General features: G+C 34.8%; 2 protein-coding genes across 3 annotated transcripts in view; one reads left to right on the top strand and one right to left on the bottom strand.

Moving 5' to 3' along the window:
* The window catches only part of LOC118733955 (NIF3-like protein 1), an 83,321-nt gene extending 63,454 nt beyond the window's left edge, over window positions 1-19,867 (bottom strand). Inside the window, exons 1-4 of one of the 2 annotated variants that reach the window (XM_036463606.1) lie at window positions 19,744-19,858; window positions 19,554-19,692; window positions 19,363-19,494; window positions 19,117-19,261 (exon numbers count right to left, since the gene is read on the bottom strand). In XM_036463606.1, coding sequence (XP_036319499.1) covers window positions 19,117-19,261; window positions 19,363-19,494; window positions 19,554-19,669 — 393 coding nt within the window. In that variant the 5' untranslated portion in view covers window positions 19,670-19,692; window positions 19,744-19,858. Of the gene's footprint in view, window positions 1-19,116; window positions 19,262-19,362; window positions 19,495-19,553 lie in introns of both variants that reach the window. The other variant, XM_036463605.1, reaches the window with a different exon arrangement.
* Window positions 15,595-17,324, top strand: LOC118733953 (sodium/bile acid cotransporter-like). Its single transcript, XM_036463601.1, has 2 exons — window positions 15,595-16,705; window positions 16,772-17,324. The coding sequence occupies exons 1-2, from the start codon at window positions 15,695-15,697 to the stop codon at window positions 17,147-17,149; spliced, it is 1,389 nt and encodes a 462-aa protein (XP_036319494.1). The 5' UTR covers window positions 15,595-15,694; the 3' UTR covers window positions 17,150-17,324.
* Window positions 19,868-19,942: the final 75 nt, after the last annotated feature.

The following is a 19,942-nucleotide window of genomic DNA, read 5'->3' as shown; positions in this document are numbered from 1 at the left end:
GAACATTCATACATATGTATGTATGTATGTATGTATGTACATAAGTAAATCCATTTCGGGTGGAGTAAAAGTCATTGCGAATTTTTTGCATGTTTTTCTAATTAGTTTACGTTAGCAGTAACGAATGAAAAAAGAATTTTTTGAATATTCGCACTTTAACAAAGACTATATATGTAATACATAAAAAGTTCCAAAATTTGTACAAAATTTAAAAAAATTCTTTTAGGAAAATTTCGGGTATGCAGTCTTCTAGCCCATTAAACTTTAGTAAAATAATGTGCGAGTTTGAAGTGGCCAAAAATTCTCATTCAGTGCAAAGTCAGCCGCTTTAGTGTAGTGGTTAGCAGTGCGCGTTAGCACTAAGCCCGACATAAAAAAAAAAAAGTTTTTTCTAATAGCTGTCGCCCCTCGGCAGGCAATTGCAAACCTCCGAGTGTATTTCTGCCATCAAAAACAGCTTCTCCAAAATACACTCGCCGTTCGGAGTCGGCGTAAAACTGTAGGTCTCTCTTTTTCTCTTTTTACTTGTAAAATAAATATTTCTCAAATAAATATATTTTTTGATTATTTTTCGGTTTTTGTCTTTTTTTAAGTGCCTTTAGTGCTTTTTTTCCGATTTCTAGTGGCCTTTCCTGCCTATATCGTTATTTTATTTTGCCTGTTTTATAGGTTTTTAGGTACTAAAAGTCCGTTCCCGGATTATTATTATTAGCAGGTAGGCTGCAATAATGTCGTGTTAGCAACCAAACTCCTTGGCGATTGATGTTTTTGGATTACAGATTCGTTCAAACTGTCCAATTGCCTACAATACTCGCCCGAATTTATTGTTCGGTTCCTTGGTAGAAGCTTAAACAACACCACACTCTTGCAATCCGATCACACTGAGAGCATAACGTTCCTTTAATGAAGGTCTGAATATCATTGCATTGTACACGATTGTTAAGAATTGGCTACTAGTTTTCATCACATTTCAGCAACAACTCTCATAGGCCGTCAAATGAATTTCATTGAGATAATATGGGGCCCAAATATCGCGCTTTTTGGACAATTAGGGCGCTCACAGTTCTATATTATCTACTGTGTTAATTTTGCCACCTGGTAACTTTAAAACATTTTACCATGTGGTAACTTTGTTTGTTGTTGGTTCCCATACTAATTAGAGATAACACTTTTGGGCAAAATTACTCGACTTTGTCTCATGTTTATGTTTTGTGTTAAGCTGAAATTAGTCCAGAACGCAGAACGTATACTTAACCGCAGTCTGCATACGCAGAATTTTGTCGATTACTGGAGCCCTCAGTGTTGCTTACTACACTGTTGCCACTCATCCATGCCTTTTCATAAAGTAACCCTTTCAACCACAATTTTTCGTGCTATAATAGATTTTAGCTAAATATAAACTACTTAGTTTTCAACAAAAACCTTATTCAATAGTAAATTTCAAATATTTTAAACATATTTTGAGTAGGAACTTATATCTTTTTTACCATCGGCAACCATCTAAAGAAGGAGAAATCAGCTGACACGGAAAAATCTAAATTCCGCAGATTTTTGCGCTAGGGGCTACAACTACAGAAAAATTCTGCGGTGTTGAGTTTTCATTTACATGGCGCTTTGGTAAGACAGATCGTATCAGCTGACTCGGGTTTACGTTCTTGACTAATTTCAGCTTTAAACTGGCATCTATCGCTGCTTGTACATACATACATGAATTTCGCTTTGGGCGCAGCGCTGCTTGTACATTAGTTTCGCTTTGCGCCTGCCTGAAGCTGGCAAAGGTTCTTTTTTTATTTTTGCGCTGTGCTAGCTGAGTATAAAAAAGAGAAGAAAGAATAGAGAGAAATATGTATGTGGTTTGTTGACGCTCTCTAAACACAAACGCGTGAAAGGCAAACGGTCTAGCAATGCGTGGTATTGTTGATCAACTTAATACTTTATTTAAACATAAGGGTTCCTCACAGTTCGAGTGTGTTATCTTGTTAAAGTTGCCACCTTTTAACTTTAAAAGTAAACTGTGAATACCCTAAATGTGAATACATTTTTAATTGATATTCAATGTTTCTGCAATCTCTCTTGTCGTGTAACTTGGTTTGCCATGATAAATGCTAATTCATCAATCGTCTCAACTAATCGAGCTCAACTAACGGTAAGCCCAGGAAACGCGCTGTTTCGATGGCGTCGGACCAAAGTGCGCTGTTAGCTGAGTGGAGGCATAAGCGGGCAGGTGAAGAGGTGGTTGGTGTCTTGGAGAGAACCTTCACAAGGATTTTTAATAGTTGGTTACCATTTTTTTTATCGATTTGAAGTTGTAGATCCATACAAAAATTTTACCAATTTTTCAGCAAACAAAAATTATAAATCAACGTGAATTCTTAAACTATGTTCCCATTGGCGTAATTTAGAGATCAATCTTAATTTACGCATAAATTAAGTACAAACTAAGTAATTTCGCCTTGTAAAGTCTCTCAGTAAATTAAGTTGAAAGTACGTAGTTTATCTTAAACCAAGAACCAAATCACGAACAAATCAGTGTCGGCTCTAATTTTATCGATAATAATCGAAAAAAGTATTGTCCCATAACTGATATGTCATTGTGTTTGGACGTTTTTGTTTTTAATAATCGCGCGTGGTAGTTTGTAAAATATTTCCAGAAGCTTTCTCTTTTGATCACTCATCTAAAATCTAAAAAATTACCACAAACAACTCAGAATATAAAAATATACGCAATTACTCACATTCCCGATCTCTTTTGGTTAAATAAACAATAACACAGGGTTGCTACAAAGCTGTCAAGACAAATAAAGAATCGCGTGTATGAACGCACTTAATTTAGTGAGGTATTTTAAACGAAACTAAATATTTTATGTTGGTAATGTGAACATAGTTTTAGCCAGTTAGTTGAAATGCTCGCGTGGCGACATATCTGTGTTCATATGGAATAGTAGCTTATGTCGAAAGGCTGGCTTTAGTATAATGCGACATTCCCCTCATTCTTTAAACGACAAGAAATTTTATGATGCGACTTAATAAGAGTATTGACTTGCTAGCATCGGAACTATTTATGCACGTTTTTTTTTTGCCAAACGTTTTTCAACGGCTCGGCGCCAGTGAGCCATTCGCAATCGTGTGCTGCGAATGCCGCATTATACTAAAGCCAGCATTTCGACATAAGGTATTGTTCCATACGAACACAGATATAATCTCAATATTCTGTTAGCCATTGTTAACCACCGTCAATGAGCAATTTTTTTCAAGAAAAATCTTGAGCCATGATCCAACTACACAAGATCTGACAAGATGAAGGAAAAGAAAAAAATAATTTTCTGGCTGACGTTCGTAATGTTATTTTCTGTGAAAAGTAAACAAAAAATATGAAGACGAAGCATAAAAAAAAATGCAAGCAATGTTGTGCACATGTTTGTGCTAACCAATTTATTATTTTTGTACGTGTTTTTGCATCCAATCACCGCGCACTTCATTTTAATTACATTTGCACAAAAAATCACTTAAAAATCACTGAAATAAACCACCGACAAAATGCACATAAAGAAAGAAGCAAAACAGAAATAGCAAACTTCAAAATTAATTCAATTGCTATTACAAATGGCTGCTTCTCAACCGGTCAGATCTGTTCTAATTGGTTCATGAATCTTGAGCATATGATCCATTACTTAAAGTGCACTCACACGTAGCAATTTCTGCAACTTTTCCACGCAAAATTGAAATTGAGAAAGAGAATTTGTGCTTTGCTATGTGAAAACCCAAGAACAACTTTTTGTATCTTTTCGAAAATACATTTCAGAAATAAAAGTTGCAAGGTATTACCTTAACCAATGATGCCAGGAGAAAATACAGTATAAAAAGTATAAAAGTTGTCATATTCGCAGTTTTAGCTGCAAATCAGGTTTTTTTAGATAAGCTTACAACTTTTTATCTTTCGGTTTTTGGAAGTAAATTTTTAAGTGAAAAGAGGCGATGTAGGTGCAGTGTTTCCACTTTTGAAGAAAAGAGATCAGCTGCATTCCAAAAATCTCCTCGTTTTTGATGGCTACAATGTTGTTTATGGGAATTCACAGTTTTTTGAAAATCAAATCTGGCAACACTGACTGAAACTCAAAGAACGCAAATGTGAAACCAAACCAAACAACTGTCCAATTATTTGTTTATTCCGTCTGCTATTTATTCGGTTAGGAAACATGTTTACCTTGAAGAACAGATCAAAAGAATAACGTATGCGGAATGAATTGCGGACTATTTAAACACAGGAGCCAAACTAAATATACCAAAATCTACTGTGCAATCTTAAAAAGCATTCCACTAAAAATTATCTCGTTGTATATTATAATCAGTGTTGCCGCGCATAATTTTTAGTGGTAGCCAAATTCCTTCAAAAAAAGGTCTAAAAAAGAACTCAAAAAGTCGTTGTGGCTGAATTTTTTTACTTACATATACATATATAAGTATACACGTTAACATTTTTAATAAGTAATGGTATATAAAAACAATGAACTTTGGAAAAAAGGCTAATATTTTATCCAACCAAAAACTTTTTTGTATAAAAGGGGAAATATACGACACCAGCTTGCTGGTTCCATCAAGCGATTGTACCATCAGGCTCGAAGCATATAACTTACCAGCATGCTGGTACAATATTTATTTCTTTACAAATGAGGTCGAGGAAAAATCGAAATGATTAGAGCCGAAATTTCATAATTTTTCTAGCATTTTGTTAAACATTGTTTTTTTTTTTAATCCACAAACACGGCTTTGACTCATATAGTGCAAGAAATTTCCGCCAAAATACTTTTTACTTAGGAAATTGAGCTAATTTCACCACTAACGACACCAGCATGCTGGTACAATACATAAATGCAAAAAAAAAAACAAATTAAGCATATATAACTTTTTCATGCCAAGTATGAATAAATTCTAAAAAGGGCTAAAAAAAGGGCTAGGGGCAATTTAAAATTTATGTGGCCAAAAAAGGATGTGGTAGCTAAATTTAGCCATCAAAGGGCAAAAACGGCAACACTGATTATAATGCGGAAATAATTTCTATTTAAGTGAACGAAAACTGAAAATATTCTTGCTAATTTAGTATTCCGAAACTCAATGTCACGAAAAGTAACGTGCTTTTGCATTTTTTCTCTGAGACTTAAAAAAAAAAAATATTTACAAAGGATATATCGGTAGATTAGGAAAACAGTAGAAGGAAAACCCACGAGTGCGAAAAAACATGTTTCTCATTGTAGCGAAATGAGGCCGTAGCAAAAAGAATCATAAATTGCTTGATCTCTCTGCAAAATCACAGCGTATACTGACAATAAAGTACAAAACAAGTAATTTTTAGAAAAAAAAACCAACTTAAAAAAAAAATATATATATATCTATATATTTCATGATCCAATGATCGGATCTGAGACACTACTTCTCCGATGCAAAAACAATTATCGAAATTGGTTGACGTGGTCCAAAGTTATGCGGTAACATACATAAAAAAAAAAAATATTCCGACGAACTGATAACCTTCTCCTTTTTTGGAAGTCGGTTAATAAGCAATAAAACATTAGACACTACGTAAGAGCCAGGGATATAGTGAAATATGTGCAAACCACTTTACCCAAGATTTTTTAAACGTTGAAAAGGAAAATTAAAAGCGGCTATGAGCACTTTCTCAAAATTTGCTTGCACCACATGCATTTCAGTTTTGTATAACGGATTAGCGAAATCGTTTTCATTGGGGACCCACAAAAGGACATTCAGTAACTCTGAACTGTTTAAAACAACACCTAAATTTTGTTGTTGATTCTGGTCTCTAAATTAAAAAAAAAAACGGCGAAAAATCGGTTTATTCTTTGAAGGCGGTATTTTTCTAGAAATTATTTTACAAATCTGTTGTTTTAATAACGATTTAACGAGTTTTATGCATAAAGCTCGTTGCCTGGAGTTCAGGGTTACCAAATCTCATTTTTGTAGAGAATTTAATTTCCCACATTTTTTATTCATAAGGTTTAGAAAACAACTTTTTTTTCAATATTGCTATTGAGCTTTGTACCTCGAAAATTTTTTAGGAAGTTATAGCTGCTACCACTTAGACTTTGTTGGTTTTTCCATTTTTCCTAAAAAACATAATCGTGGTACAAAGCTCAATAACAATATTCAAATAAATATTAATACGCTACAATAATATTGACAAAAAATAAAATATTTTTTATTGTAAATAATTAGCCAAAACTGCAAAAATTTCGGTATTTTCCATCAATTTCTGTTGACAATACATAGCATATTCAAATGCCAAAGTTTCTCGAGTATTTCATCAACATTTTCGTCTAAACTTATCGCAAATTAGATTTTGCTATACAACTTTGCCACCGAAGAATTCAACACTAAGAAAACAAGTAATTTTTAAGCAAAAAAACAAAACCGTCTTCAATTCTCATATAAAAAATTTAAGATCATCGTTAATTTCTTCACGATCCAATTACTGGAACTAAACAAAATTAGTATGGGACCACCCTTGAGATACCACCTTTCCGATGAAAAACGAATTATCGAAATCGGTTAACGTGGTCCAAAGTTAAAAAAAATATTCCGACAAACTGACAACCTCCTCTTTTTTTGAAGTCGGTTAAAAAGTAACATCAGGTTCTTATGTTTTTGAGGTTGCTGATTACGAACCTAGAGCATGATTTGAAGAATTCATAGTGTCGAATCCAATATTGCTTGAAACGTTTTTCTCTCGGGTTCTTTGGGCCGCTTATTACGAGTCTGAGGTCAAGTGGGAAGAATTCAAAATGGCGGACCCTTACAGCGCTATGTTTGGCACGTTCCCGGTGGTGATCTAAGCGTCGTACAAAAAAAATGTTCCTACAAAAGTTGTTGAGAATGAAATCCTCTCTTTTCAACAGAAATTGTTGAAAAATGGCGAAATTGGTGATAATGTAATTTTTTCGCAGTTTTTGCTAATTATTGAAAATAAAAAAAATTTTTTGTTTTTACCTTATATAGGGTGGCGACGAATAACTGTTACCTAGGCTTTTTTGAAAAATGAAAGGATCCTTTATAGAATTTACTAAAAAAGTATTTTATTGTTAATTTTCCACTGATTTTACTTTAATTTTATTAATTAGTTATTAAATTTTAATCTTTATTTGGGTTAACCAGCGGTAAACACTTTTAGAGAAAATCACAGCACGCAAGCCTACGCCAGTTAATTTATTCCATATATTCTGCAACCATAGGCTAATGGATGAACCATTTTGAGTCCTTTATACTCTTCCCTTTGGCCAACATAAGGCTCCATACTTAGAAATCGAATAGTCTCGGAACTGGTGACTAGGACGACAAACACTATACAGTTTTTATTTTTTTTGTTATTTTTTATACAAAGCAGTGTTGCCACTCCTACCAAAAACGTGCCAAAATACAATGAAATGGTATGAAGTTCATTAGATTAATGTTTAACAAAACTTATTAGGAAAAATTAAAGCTTAAAATCATACTAAACTAGAAGGAGCTACACTCACGGCAGAAAATATTGGCGTAGAGAATTTTTCACCATGTAGATATGCAAAACTTTTTATTTAATATTTTTTGAGTTTTTTTTTATAAAAAAATAGTTCATACTATAACAAAAAACATAAAAATATTTTTTCCAACCCTCAAGGCGAATTCATATAAGGTGGTAGCGGTAGTACAAAAACAAAAACTACATTTGTGTTTTGTTTTCGCTTTCGGCACACAAATGTCAAGTTTCAGCTATACTTCGTTCATGGAGGAAACGGGACAGACAATTCCAACACTCTTAAGCTGAAATTAGTCGAGAACGCAGAACGTATACTTAAACGCAGTCTGTATACGCAGAATTTTGTCGATTACTGGAGCCCTCAGTGTTGCTTACTACACTGTTGCCACTCATCAATGCCTTTTCATAAACTTGGCCTTTCAACTACAATTTTTCGTGCTATAATAGTTTGTAGCTTAATATAAACTATTTAGTTTTCAACAAAAACCTTATTCAATGTAAATTTCAAATATTTTAAACATATTTTGAGTAGGAACTTATATCTTTTTTACCATCTGTAAAACTGACGAAGTGGCAACCATCTAAAGAAGGAGAAATCAGCTGACACGGAAAAACCTAAATTCCGCAGATTTCTGCGCTACGGGCTACAACTACAGAAAAATTCTGCGGTGTTGAGTTTTCATTTACATGGCGCTTTGGTAAGACAGATCGTGTCAGCTGACTCGGGTTTACGTACCGGTAGGTTTACGTTCTTGACTAATTTCAGCTTAACTTTCGCAATCACTCATAAAGACTGGTTTTCACTATGTCATATTTTGACGCCAAAATTTGGCGACATATTTTGACGCAACTTTATCTCCTTTATTCATACCTAGACCGATGATTTAATAAGCCAAAACAGACATATAGCCAATTTAACAGCGCATATACACGACTAAAGAACTATCCAGATCCAAATCAATCGGTAAACCGCTTTTTTATCCCATTTGACAATGTGTTTTCATTTATTTGACGACAAATTCCACTCAATTTGACATAGTGAAAATCAGGCTTAAGGAGTTTTGACATAGGTATATGTACCGAGGCGAATTAAAGTAGCTGTTCTAGCAACACCGCCTTATATGAATTCGCCTTGCCAACCCTGTTAAAAACTCAGGAAAATTAAATAAATAAAATGTTTTAATGTTTTTTTTTTTGATTATGCAGATTCGTTGCCCAGTAAATTTTGAACGTGGTCAAGTGGTTCACTGCGCCTTTATTGCATGCATCACAAAAATAATAAGAGTAAAGGACAACGCTGATACAAAGTCCAAGAAAAAATATACTTGAAAAAGACATACGTGCCCCATGTACTAATCTCCCACAGTTTACACTGCTGGCAAATGCAAAAAAGGACTAAAATTTTAAAACTATATAATAATACTAAAGTAAAATCTGTGAAACATTAACAATATAATACTTGCTTTGCAAAATCCATAAAAAACCCTTCAATTTTTGAAAAAAAAATGTGTATTAGTTGTTCGTCTCCACGTTGTATATAAAAAATGTGGGAAAGTAAATTCTCCATAAATTTGCATTCAACCTTTTTTAAAAAAACCAAATAAGTTCGCAAAAAAACAAAACAACATAAAATCAAAAATAGCGGAATGTTCCCATATGAAATTTAGGGGCAAGACTGTGGATTTATGATCAACGGTCAAATAGAAGTAAACTGCACCAAAAGTTCGCTACTACAAATTTTTTTGAGAAAGTCTAATTTTACTGGGTTAAAAGTGGAGCAATTTTATTTTGCTTTTTTAAATGTCATAGTGAGCCTTGAGAAATTTAAAAATATTGAAAAAAAGGATCAGTCCAGCGCCTAAGCCTTAACCTGCGGGCTCTACTTAAACGTAAAATACTTGATAATATTAGCAGCACATTCAGGTTAAAAACTGTACATGGATTTTGATTTTATTGTATTGAATTTTAAATCCATTTCAAGTGCTACCCATCCTTTAATGATTTCTGTAACTAACTAAATAAATTGAGTTTAACTTTTTAAACAGATGGTACCCCTTTTTAATGTTGATTAACTAAAAGTTAATTTTCAGATCATACATTTAATCTATACTTAAATGGTCAATATTGGCTATTTAAGTATGAGATATAATCAACTCTGTGTTTGTAACAAACCACCAAGATGGATGGGTAAGCTATTTTATCAATCTTGCCAAACAACAATCAGCTTTTCAGCACAAAATGTAAACAAACAAGGAAATGCAACAACAATTTCAAAGAATAAGCAACCGTGTTGCCAATTGTTTGGCTTATGTAAATAAAGTTGATCTGAAACCCAACGAAAGCTAAATGGCATTTAAATAACAATCCAAAATTAAACTTAAGTGCCGTTTTAATATTCACCTGACATTGGCCCTAAATATTTCCTTATACTAATTCGTTTGACGCCCATATTTTAATATTTCATACAGTAACTTGTGGACAATTTAAATAAAATCGGCTTTAAACAGATGGTAAAACTGTTAAAAATATTTTCAAACTAAAACCTTGTTAAACCTTTTTCGCGTGACACCCAAATATACATACATAATCAAGTTATTTAATTCCCTTAATTCAAGTTGAATTTAAATTTTGAAATGGGTAGCAACCCCGTTACATGTGTTTTGAGGATACAGTTTTTTCAAAGCCTATTTTATACATTGAATTAAATTTTGTAAACAGGTGGAAATCCTCCTACATATAATTAAGAAATAACGCCCTTTTCAATCGATCGATTTCCATCGATACCCATATTGCAATAATTGATTGAACTTATAAATAATATGGAATGCATTTTCACTCGTTTTGAAGCAAATAAAACGTTACTGCACATTTGCAGAACACGCCCTTTAATTTGATACCTCTTTTTGTAAAATCGAACGATCGGTACAGATCTGATATGACAAAAAAGTTTTCACGTATTATGCATTCGTATGCACATACAATATGTACATACATACGACCAAAATCGCTCAGGCGGTCACAGCGCAAATAAAGAAGAACCAAAATTTATATGTGATATCTTCGACTGTAGTAGCATCGACATAGAGGTTGAGGCTTAGGAAATCTGATGTAAAAATTTTCTTCGTACATTTAAGGACCACCCTAATGTGCATACATATGCTGCGAAGAGGTTATATTTCTCCGGAGCTGCGCCATCTGTTACTCAAAAGCCAAAATACACACACATACTTTTTGTCTCTTTCTCCCACTTCCAGCGTATGCACATGCTTACAAAATGACAAAGATATTTTGTATATCAAATCATTTATGCCAATAGATTTGAATCAAATATGTAAACATACTTAGAAGATATAAACAACCATAATAAAAATATTGTAAGGAAGAACCGCTGAGAGACACTTTTAGCATTCTCACACAAACATTCTGATTTACAATCTCAAAAAACATAAATTTGGACAAATTCATTTTTTCACTTTCAGTTTTATATGCAGCCTGTTCCTGTACCCCAGAATTTGTAGGTTTTACAGGAACAGCTGTTTTTGCCTTTAATAAACCTTATGTGAACGTGGCGTACGGGAATGACTTTGGACTAAATACTGCAATACCTGCAAATCGTAGACGTTGCTGGCAAGCAAGGCGAATCTATACAAGGTGGTGGTGTTGTTGTTGTTGTTATAGCAGCATACAAGCTCCCCAAACAGTTTTTGGGGAGTGCTGATGGAGTGACAGTCCTTGGCCAAATATAAATGTGGGTCGTTATCGGATCCGCTGATTTTAGGGCGAATTTTTACCTTTTGTCAAAATGATGCGTTTGTTGTAATTTTGTTTAGTACTGATTGTCAATGTGCGTATAATTTGTTGTTGTATTCTTTGTCTTTGTTCAGTTAACACCACCTTGTATAAATTCGCCTTGCTGGCAAACTTCAAAAAAAAATCATGGCCGACGAATTGAGAGAAGGGTTCTTCTTACTATGTTTTTATCATGATATCAACCACATACCAAAAGAAATGAAAACACTTGAATTTTTGATTAAAGAAAACAAAAACAACATCATTCGAGCGGGTTTCGAGCATTTTGGTATTTGCTGAATTTATATCAAATTTTTCCACAATTGGCAATATATGCCAAAAATGCAAGTTGTGTATGTACATATACAGTTGTCCACAAAATAATAGGAGTGCGATATTTTGACCAGTTTTGGCTATTTGTTTTTTGTTTATTTAATGTTTATTATTTTTTTATAAAAGCCTAGCTGGCTATACAACAAACACCATATAAATCCAGATTTTAAACTTTGTATAAAAATTATAAAAATTTTGCAATTTTTCACCCAAATTTCAAACTTTTTAATCAGAATCTGTCTGAAGAAGTGCAAGTTTCAAGCGGCTAAAAAATTCCGTTGATTTTTGGCAATTTTTTTGCTGGCAGTGTCCTCCATATAAAAGAAAATTGTCGACATACTTTGTATGGAAAAAACGTGAAACACCTTTAACCAAAAAAATTCTCAAAAATCAACGGAATTTTTTAGCCGCTTGAAACTTGCACTTCTTCAGACTAGAATTGAATGTGCTACAAAACTGCATACCAGAATTTTTTCTAAAGATTCTGATTAAAAAGTTTGAAATTTGGGTGAAAAATTGCAAAATTTTTATAATTTTTATACAAAGTTTAAAATCTGAATTTATATGGTGTTTGTTGTATAGCCAGCTAGGCTTTTATAAAAAAATAATAAACATTAAATAAACAAAAGACAAATAGCCAAAACTGGTCAAAATATCGCACTCCTATTATTTTGTGGACAACTGTATCTGCAAAAACTAAGTGCCAGAGAACACCCATCCAAAAACAAAATACATATGTACATGTAAATTTTTGGGCGAATTGAGATTTTGACATAATACCCGTAATACAAAATACATGGAATTTTTGCTTTTGTATTCTTTCTCCTCCTTATAAAAATTCGCCTTGGGTAACACCACCTTATATGAACATACATACATATTGCATGTGCAACTTAGTAGCCCCTATATCGAATCTACCATAGAAAGAAAGCCAGATGCTGGCGGTGAAAGAGCATAACACCATATTATTGAAGCAATTTCCAGTGGGATGTCACCGAGAAAGCCAACCTAACAACACTCTGTTTCGGATCCCCCAAAGAGACATTATTGTACCCCATCCTGGAGTATGAGGCCGTTTTACGGAGAAGAGAGAGGTGCATATAACATTTAAGGAAAAGAGAAGAGCACATACATGCCGTTCCCACGACAGTCGGGTCTACGTAACCGGAACGACCCAGATTTATATCTGGCCAAGGACTGTCACTCCAGCAACACTCCCAAAATCTCTTTGGGGAATTTGTATGCTGTTACAACAACAACAACAGCACATACATGCCCTACCTCCGGGATCTATTCTCAAATTTATGGAGTCCTTAGGGTGAGATGTATGTAGTGTTGTGATAACCTGAGGGCGAAATATACCTACTGGTCGCTGTACATACTCTATATATATCTAACAACCTACAAAGCGATGCAGTCAGTACGAGTCTCAGCACCCGTAGGGACATCCTTGCTTAAGGAGCTTGACCACCGAACATTAATGACGAGAAAACAGAACCACTTCTGCCTCACTCTGTTGTACTCAGAAGTGGCAAACACCATAAATAACTACTTGGCGATACCTCGTGGGATTGAACACTGCTGTTACAAGAACGGCATAAACAATATGGGGTATACTCAAGGTACATTGAACAGGTAGTATCAGTAGAGCAGCTGATTTGATTTATTTTCAAATTATTTGGTCTCGAAAATGTCAAATATTTTTAATTTTTTCTCACAAAAATTCTGAATTGTTTAAATCCATTTGCATGTGAAACCTTTTTCCATACAAAACAAGCGATTGAATAGCAGCTTTTGGAACGTTCGCCCAACTCGGCAGCACGACCGCTGATTACTGGGCCTTGCAAAGGATGGATCAATGCTTCGAGAAGCAAACAAATTTACTAGGAAAGAAAGTTGCATCAATTTTTATTTTTTCCAATTTAAATTTTTTATTTTTTATAATTTTTTGTATTTCACATGGCACGCTTTGATTTAGAAGAAAAAATTCAGAACAGTTGTTGACACTTTCGATACCAGAAGCAACAACAAAATACACGCAAATGTTGTTTTTGCTCTACTGATACTACCTGTTTAATGTGCCTTGGGTATACTCAAAGAAGTCGAAATTCCATTGGATTCAGACGAACTGTTTAGAAATGCAGTAAAAAAAAAATTATAAAAAATTTCATATATATATATATGTATGTATAGATATCTCTTAAACAAAAAGTTCATCGAGTTATCCATCAACATTTTGATGATTCAGGCCGTTTTTCTGTACCGATTGGTATATACGTATTTCATAGCCAGACCCAGGAGATAATTTAGTTAGATCTTCTTAAGTGAAAGAGACCCAAAATAATTATTATCCTAATATTTGAGATCAAAAATGTCGCCTCGATTTAAGAGAATATTTTTTCGTCTTTGTATAATAATTATTTACGAGAAATATCTTTTTTCCTCTAGGGTGACGATTATTTTCAGATGGAAATTATCTACGTCAATTCATAATAATTATATGTGATTTTTATTTTTCTCGTCTCTCGGGATGGTTTATTTCAAGACGAATATTATTTACGTCTTTTCATAATAATTATATGCGACTTTTATCTTTCTCGTCTTTCGTGATGTTTATTTCAAGACGACAATGATTTACGTCCCATGTTTTCTCTTAATAGAATGGGTACATGTACTGCCGATTTCACGAAATTAAACGCAAACATCTCCGAGCTAAATTATTGGAATTTTATTTACTAACATCTGGCAACCCTTTTCAAAAACCCAAAACCACGTAAAAGCAAAGCCCTTTTAATTTGACACCCCATTTTTGAAAATCTAACGAACGATACAGATTTGATGACATGAACAATCGTGGCGTTAAATATATAACGCGTCAAATCTCCGAACTCAATTAAGAAGTTTCATTTCAATAAAAGTCCCATATAATTATTAAGTGAAGGCGTAAATCATTTCCGTTTTGAAATAAACGTCCCGGGAGACGAAACAAATAAAAATCCCATATAATTATTATGAGAAAATGAAAATAATTTACGAAAACAACTTTTCCATTGTTCAGTAATAATTATAGAGCAATGTTTAATTTTATTCCTTATAATCGTTATGGTCTCTGCCTTAAACTCCTGAAATTGTCTGTTGGGAAAAATTATTTACGGGAGAAAAGCTTCATTGATTACTCTAATTTGCACAGACGTTTTTTTTAATTACCTTGTAATGTTAAATAGATCCATTCTATATTGCAGTAAAACATACATACACTACATTTTTCTAAGTGAAAATTTATTATTTTTTACAAGCTTTTATTTAACTTGCTCTGCAAGTATGTAAGTATGTATGTTTGTTTGGGGCAAATCTTGCAACACATTTTTGACCAACTCGCCGATGACCTGGATACTTTAGACTTCGCAGTTGGCTCAGAACCCGATGACAATGCAATACGAAAGATGAATTAATAAGACATATACCGCAGGAGTCGAGATATTTGAAAAACCCGCACATATTTATAGTTCGATTTCGTTCCTATTAAGAACGTATATTAATTACATGAATGAGGAATAACTCCACATAAAATTTTGTCGGTAGGTGGCGCAGGAGTTGATATACTTATTTGGTGAACCAGTATTTGAGGTCCGATTTCATTCATATTTAGAAAGCTTGTTTTAAAAATATTTTTTTTTTACTATCAACTTATTACTGAATTAAATTTAAAATCTACATATATATTTTCAGATAATTAACGCCTTGAGTATTGCTTACATCACACTACATAAGGACGTATGCACATACATACATATGTATGTATCTACATATGTTTGTATATTCAGGCAAATAATAAGCCACTATTAAAAAGAAAAAATAGCACACACCTCTACTAAGAGTTAGCGATTCATGGCAATCGGTACTCGGGCGCTAATAGCTGCGTGCGCGCTCAACTTGGGCTAAAACTTTATAACTATCTAATAATTAAAACATTCGGTATACGATTCGGTGACGGTGAGCACACTAGATAACGCTTTTGGAGGACTTGTGAAAAAAAAGGAGTTCAAAATGCAGCTTCTCTGGCTGCTCGCATTGTTGTGCGCAAGGCACGGAACCGGTGACGTAACAGACGTTACTGATCACTTAAAATCACCCATTTGGTATGTGCAGTTCGAATTTGAACAGTTAAATATGACAATGCAACAGTCCCGTAATGTATCCTTTACCATCACTGACATAGAATCGTCTTGGGGCCCTGATTTTGAACTGCACGTATTGAACGAAAATGACGAGGTCATATATATAGATCATGTTAACATGATATCCAGCCTTGTGGAGGGAAAAACGTTGCTAAAAGGAAACTTCACTGCCAACGCTATATTTTTGGGATACACGAGTGTTCACATGGAACTACAAAAGAACAGCCATGAACCGCAAATATCGCAACAGTTGATGAAAATTATTGTGACTAGACCAATGAATTTGATCGATATTATTTTTAACGTATGCATTGCAAGTTTTGTGATAATTATCTATGTAAATTTCGGCGCTGTTTTGGACTTGGCCGATTTGAAAGCTATTGTGATACGCCCAGTGGGCCCAGCTATTGGCTTGTTTTGTCAGTTTGGTGTGATGCCTGTTCTGAGTTTTTTAATTGGCTATTTTCTCTTTCGTGAAATGATAGAGTTACGTTTGGGACTATTTTTCTTGGGCGTTTCCCCAGCAGGTGGCGCATCTAATATGTTTGCTGTGCTGCTGGATGGAAATCTCAGCTTGTCCATTACGATGACGACGATAAGCAATTTAGCGGCATTTGTCATGATGCCATTGTGGATCTTCACATTGGGGGCATTAATATTTCGCGATGGAAATTTTGCTATTCCTTACAACACAATTGCCGTCATCTCGTTTACGCTAGTTGTGCCGATTGCCGTGGGTCTCATGCTGCAGAAGTATGCACCCGAAGTTACGAGCAGAATTTCCAAGCTGCTGAAGCCAATTTCATTGTTGCTTATTCTATCCATAATAATTTTCGGCTGCATTATCAATTCCTTCATATTCAAACTGTTGTCTATTGAGGTAGGTTAATTGAGGAGTTATATGAATTAATTTATACATTTATAACTTTTTTTATTTATTTCACAGATTTTAATCGGTAGTTGTGTACTGCCGTGGCTGGGCTATATAATCGGTTGGCTTTTGGCTACTCTTCTGGGTCAACCGGCAAAGGATGCTATTACTATTTCTATTGAGACTGGCATACTCAATGTCGGGATTCCCATGTTTATGTTGAATTTCACATTACCACAGCCACAAGCAGATATGACGAGTGTTGTGCCAATAGCCAACGCATTGTTGACGCCTTTACCTTTGCTGCTTATCTATTTTCTCAAACTGTGCTTCTGGCGCAAGAATGGAAAATCAGTGGAGGAGAACTCAATAAGCAAAGAAGTCAAAGAAAGTGAAGGGATGTCTATAATGGAAAAAGGGGCAGAAAAAGAGAATGATAAGTATGCACAGTGAAATCCATACTTCAATTGTGATCATCAATAATTTCTAGCAAAAAAATAGTCATCGCATATAAACTTTTATATAAAACTAATATTTTAAACAAAAAACCTCACAGCTGAAGAATCCTTAGAAATCCTAATATGTTTTTACTCACTCAGAGGCCAATGGCTCACACGGGTCAACTACTAATACAAATCGCAATTAACAGTTTCAGTCTGTATGTATAACTCCGCTCAGCTAAGGCAGCTGGCAATACCAATGATCAATTTGAAGACCTTCAGCTATTGCGAGCTCGATAGTCCAATCAATAGACAACTGAGAACCCAGCTGACGCCCCTGTCCCCTTAGCAGAAACGGACGACAACGTTGACGGATGAACCGACCCGTGCGGGGCTTAGTAGCCGCTACAACAACAATTTTTGGAATTTGCATTTACAACCATCAACACACCATCTCATTCAAGAGGAATCTCACAGGGTACGGGCCGTTGAATTAGCTATGGCCGAAGCATGTTTTCGACGGATTCGAGGCGGAGAGAATAAGCTGTGCATTGAGAGTAATCAAGAGAGAACTACATGTTCGGTCCAACTACGACAAATTAAAACGGATGACTTATCATTTGGTCTGTTCCTTTGAACTTCGGACTAAAACCTGTGGAACTGTTAAACTACAATTTTACTCTCTCAAGGAGAACAGATGCAGAAGTATACGGGAACGCAAAAAGCACTATTTCCTGTAAAAACGTCAGTCGGTTTGTTTACATGCCATTATCACAACACAGATTTGGCTGAAATATCACTAAATAATTATTAAAATCTATACATATTCAAATATTTCGCTGTTTACTTCCAATTTTTAACAAATACATGGTTCTTTGCTTCCACCGCGTTCTGTTTTTGTTTTCCCATTCAGCTCTGCCCATCGTTTGACACTTTTCATGAACTTACAGTAAAAAAATCCCGACTAAATCCTGTAACTTCTTGCTAGGAACAGTTGCTCAGTTACTCTCTCAAAAGTATTTTCACTTACAGGTTTTGTCTATAGGAACGATTTCCTGTAAGTTCTGACTAAATCCTCTAAATCGGACTGCCATTAGAACAGACTATATATGTATTAAAGATGTCAAAGTCGTTAGGCTAACTGTCACGATTGAAAGACATATCCTCTGTCGAAAATGCAGTTAATATTACCCTCTGTACTATATCTGCAGGCTCGTTGATAGCAGCGAAACTGTTTTAAAGAAGTGTGCATGCCAATAGCTATTTTTGGAGATTATTAATAATTAAATGTATGGCTCGCTTTGGGTAGCAAGAACATTTTTCTTAAAAATGAATGCGTTTTGAAATGCGTTATCTTATTGAAAGCGTTTTGAAAAAGTTGCATTTTTGGGTAGCTCTCCTTAACGGCCGATTTTGTTTCACAAATTACGTCGGAAACGGTGGGCTGAATTTAATGTTTTCACAAGCATACGTTTCTAAGGAATTAAACTTTAGTTTAAAAGTACTTTTTTATTATTAACTAACAGAAAGGTGAATTCTGCTTAGTGAGGGTTATAATCCCTAAGCGCGGCCGAAGGACGCCAACCCAGAAAGGTGTTCTGTGCCAAAGGTGTTGCGCCGAAAGCCGCTAACGCAGAATGAACTTTCTCAATAGAAGCCTCTGGAGCCTGGGGTCTTCGCCTTTATGCACAAGAAATGTTATATACCCTTGGCGGCCTCCTGTTATCAGACAAAACGGAAAGGCTGAAGTCATCAACTCGAAACAAGCGAAAACGCAAGCAAAAATTGGACCTTTGCCCATTTTTGGAAAGGCTCTCCAGGGACATATAAGGGGCCTGGGCATTTGGGAGTTACATTTTTGAAAAAGGCAGTTCATAACCCCCTAAAACGCGGTGTGTGAGGTGCCATGCCCCTCCCCCTCTGCCCGCCAGGGCCGTAAAGGAAAGTTTCCCCGGGTTTTTTTTTTCGGTTTTCACTTACCTGTATTGGCTGCATATCAATGCACGGTAGTGCAGAAGATAACCAGTCATTCACTCCACCAGGCACCGCATCCCAAGCCGTATGTGGTGAGTATAATGCAATGCCCTCTGCTAAGCAAATAGAAACAATTCGTTCTTTCCAATTTCTGCAGATGAAGATAAATACATACATATAAACGAATTAAGTATGCATTACACAATATTGGGTAAGAAAATTTTTATACATTTTGCTCTATGATAAACTTACTTTTGTGTAATGCGTTTGAGTGGGGCAAATATTGGTGGATGATAAGACACAATCAGGTCGGTGGCTTGTTCTACAGCTTCCTTCATTACACGCTCAGTTAAGTCGTTGGTCAGCAGAATTTTTCGTATGGATCTTAAAAAAAAGCAGATACATGGTACATGGAAATTCATATTTAAAAATCTGTGGTTTACCTTTCTTTTGGAGGCTCGATCAGTAGACCCACATTATCCCATTTTTCCGCTAAATTAAGTGGCGCGAACTTCTCCAACTCCGATACAACGTTTAGCAAAGTCCTCCCGCGTGGCATTGTAAATGATGTGCGCTTGAAAACTAACAACGCAGTGGTATTAAGTAAACTGAGAATCATATAAACAACTCAACTTTTGCTAAAAAAATCACTCAATATTGTAAAAAAAATAAATGCAAGTATGTATAGCAGATGACCTCACTGCACGGCTAAATAAAAACCGGCGAAGAAAAATAAAAAACAGCTGTTTTATCTTAGAGATGGGAACGAAGAAAATGCAACAAGCATAAAGCTGATGCCAGATAAAACTTTGTAGCTTTGCGTGACATTTAT

The sequence above is a fragment of the Rhagoletis pomonella genome, unplaced genomic scaffold (genome assembly GCF_013731165.1).
Source record: "Rhagoletis pomonella isolate Grant_MI unplaced genomic scaffold, Rhpom_1.0 Rhpom_scaffold_00002, whole genome shotgun sequence".
NCBI classification, from domain to species: Eukaryota; Metazoa; Arthropoda; class Insecta; order Diptera; family Tephritidae; genus Rhagoletis; species Rhagoletis pomonella.
The sequence above is the reverse complement of the archived record's forward strand: the minus strand, read 5'-3'. Positions and strand labels throughout refer to the sequence as shown.

Excerpts from the sequence above, each read along its gene's own strand:
- LOC118733953 (XM_036463601.1), top strand. The coding sequence starts at position 15,695 with ATGCAGCTTCTCTGGCTGCTCGCATTGTTGTGCGCAAGGCACGGAACC. Across the intron at positions 16,706-16,771 it reads TCAAACTGTTGTCTATTGAG|ATTTTAATCGGTAGTTGTGT; the intron begins GTAGGTTAATTG and ends TTTATTTCACAG.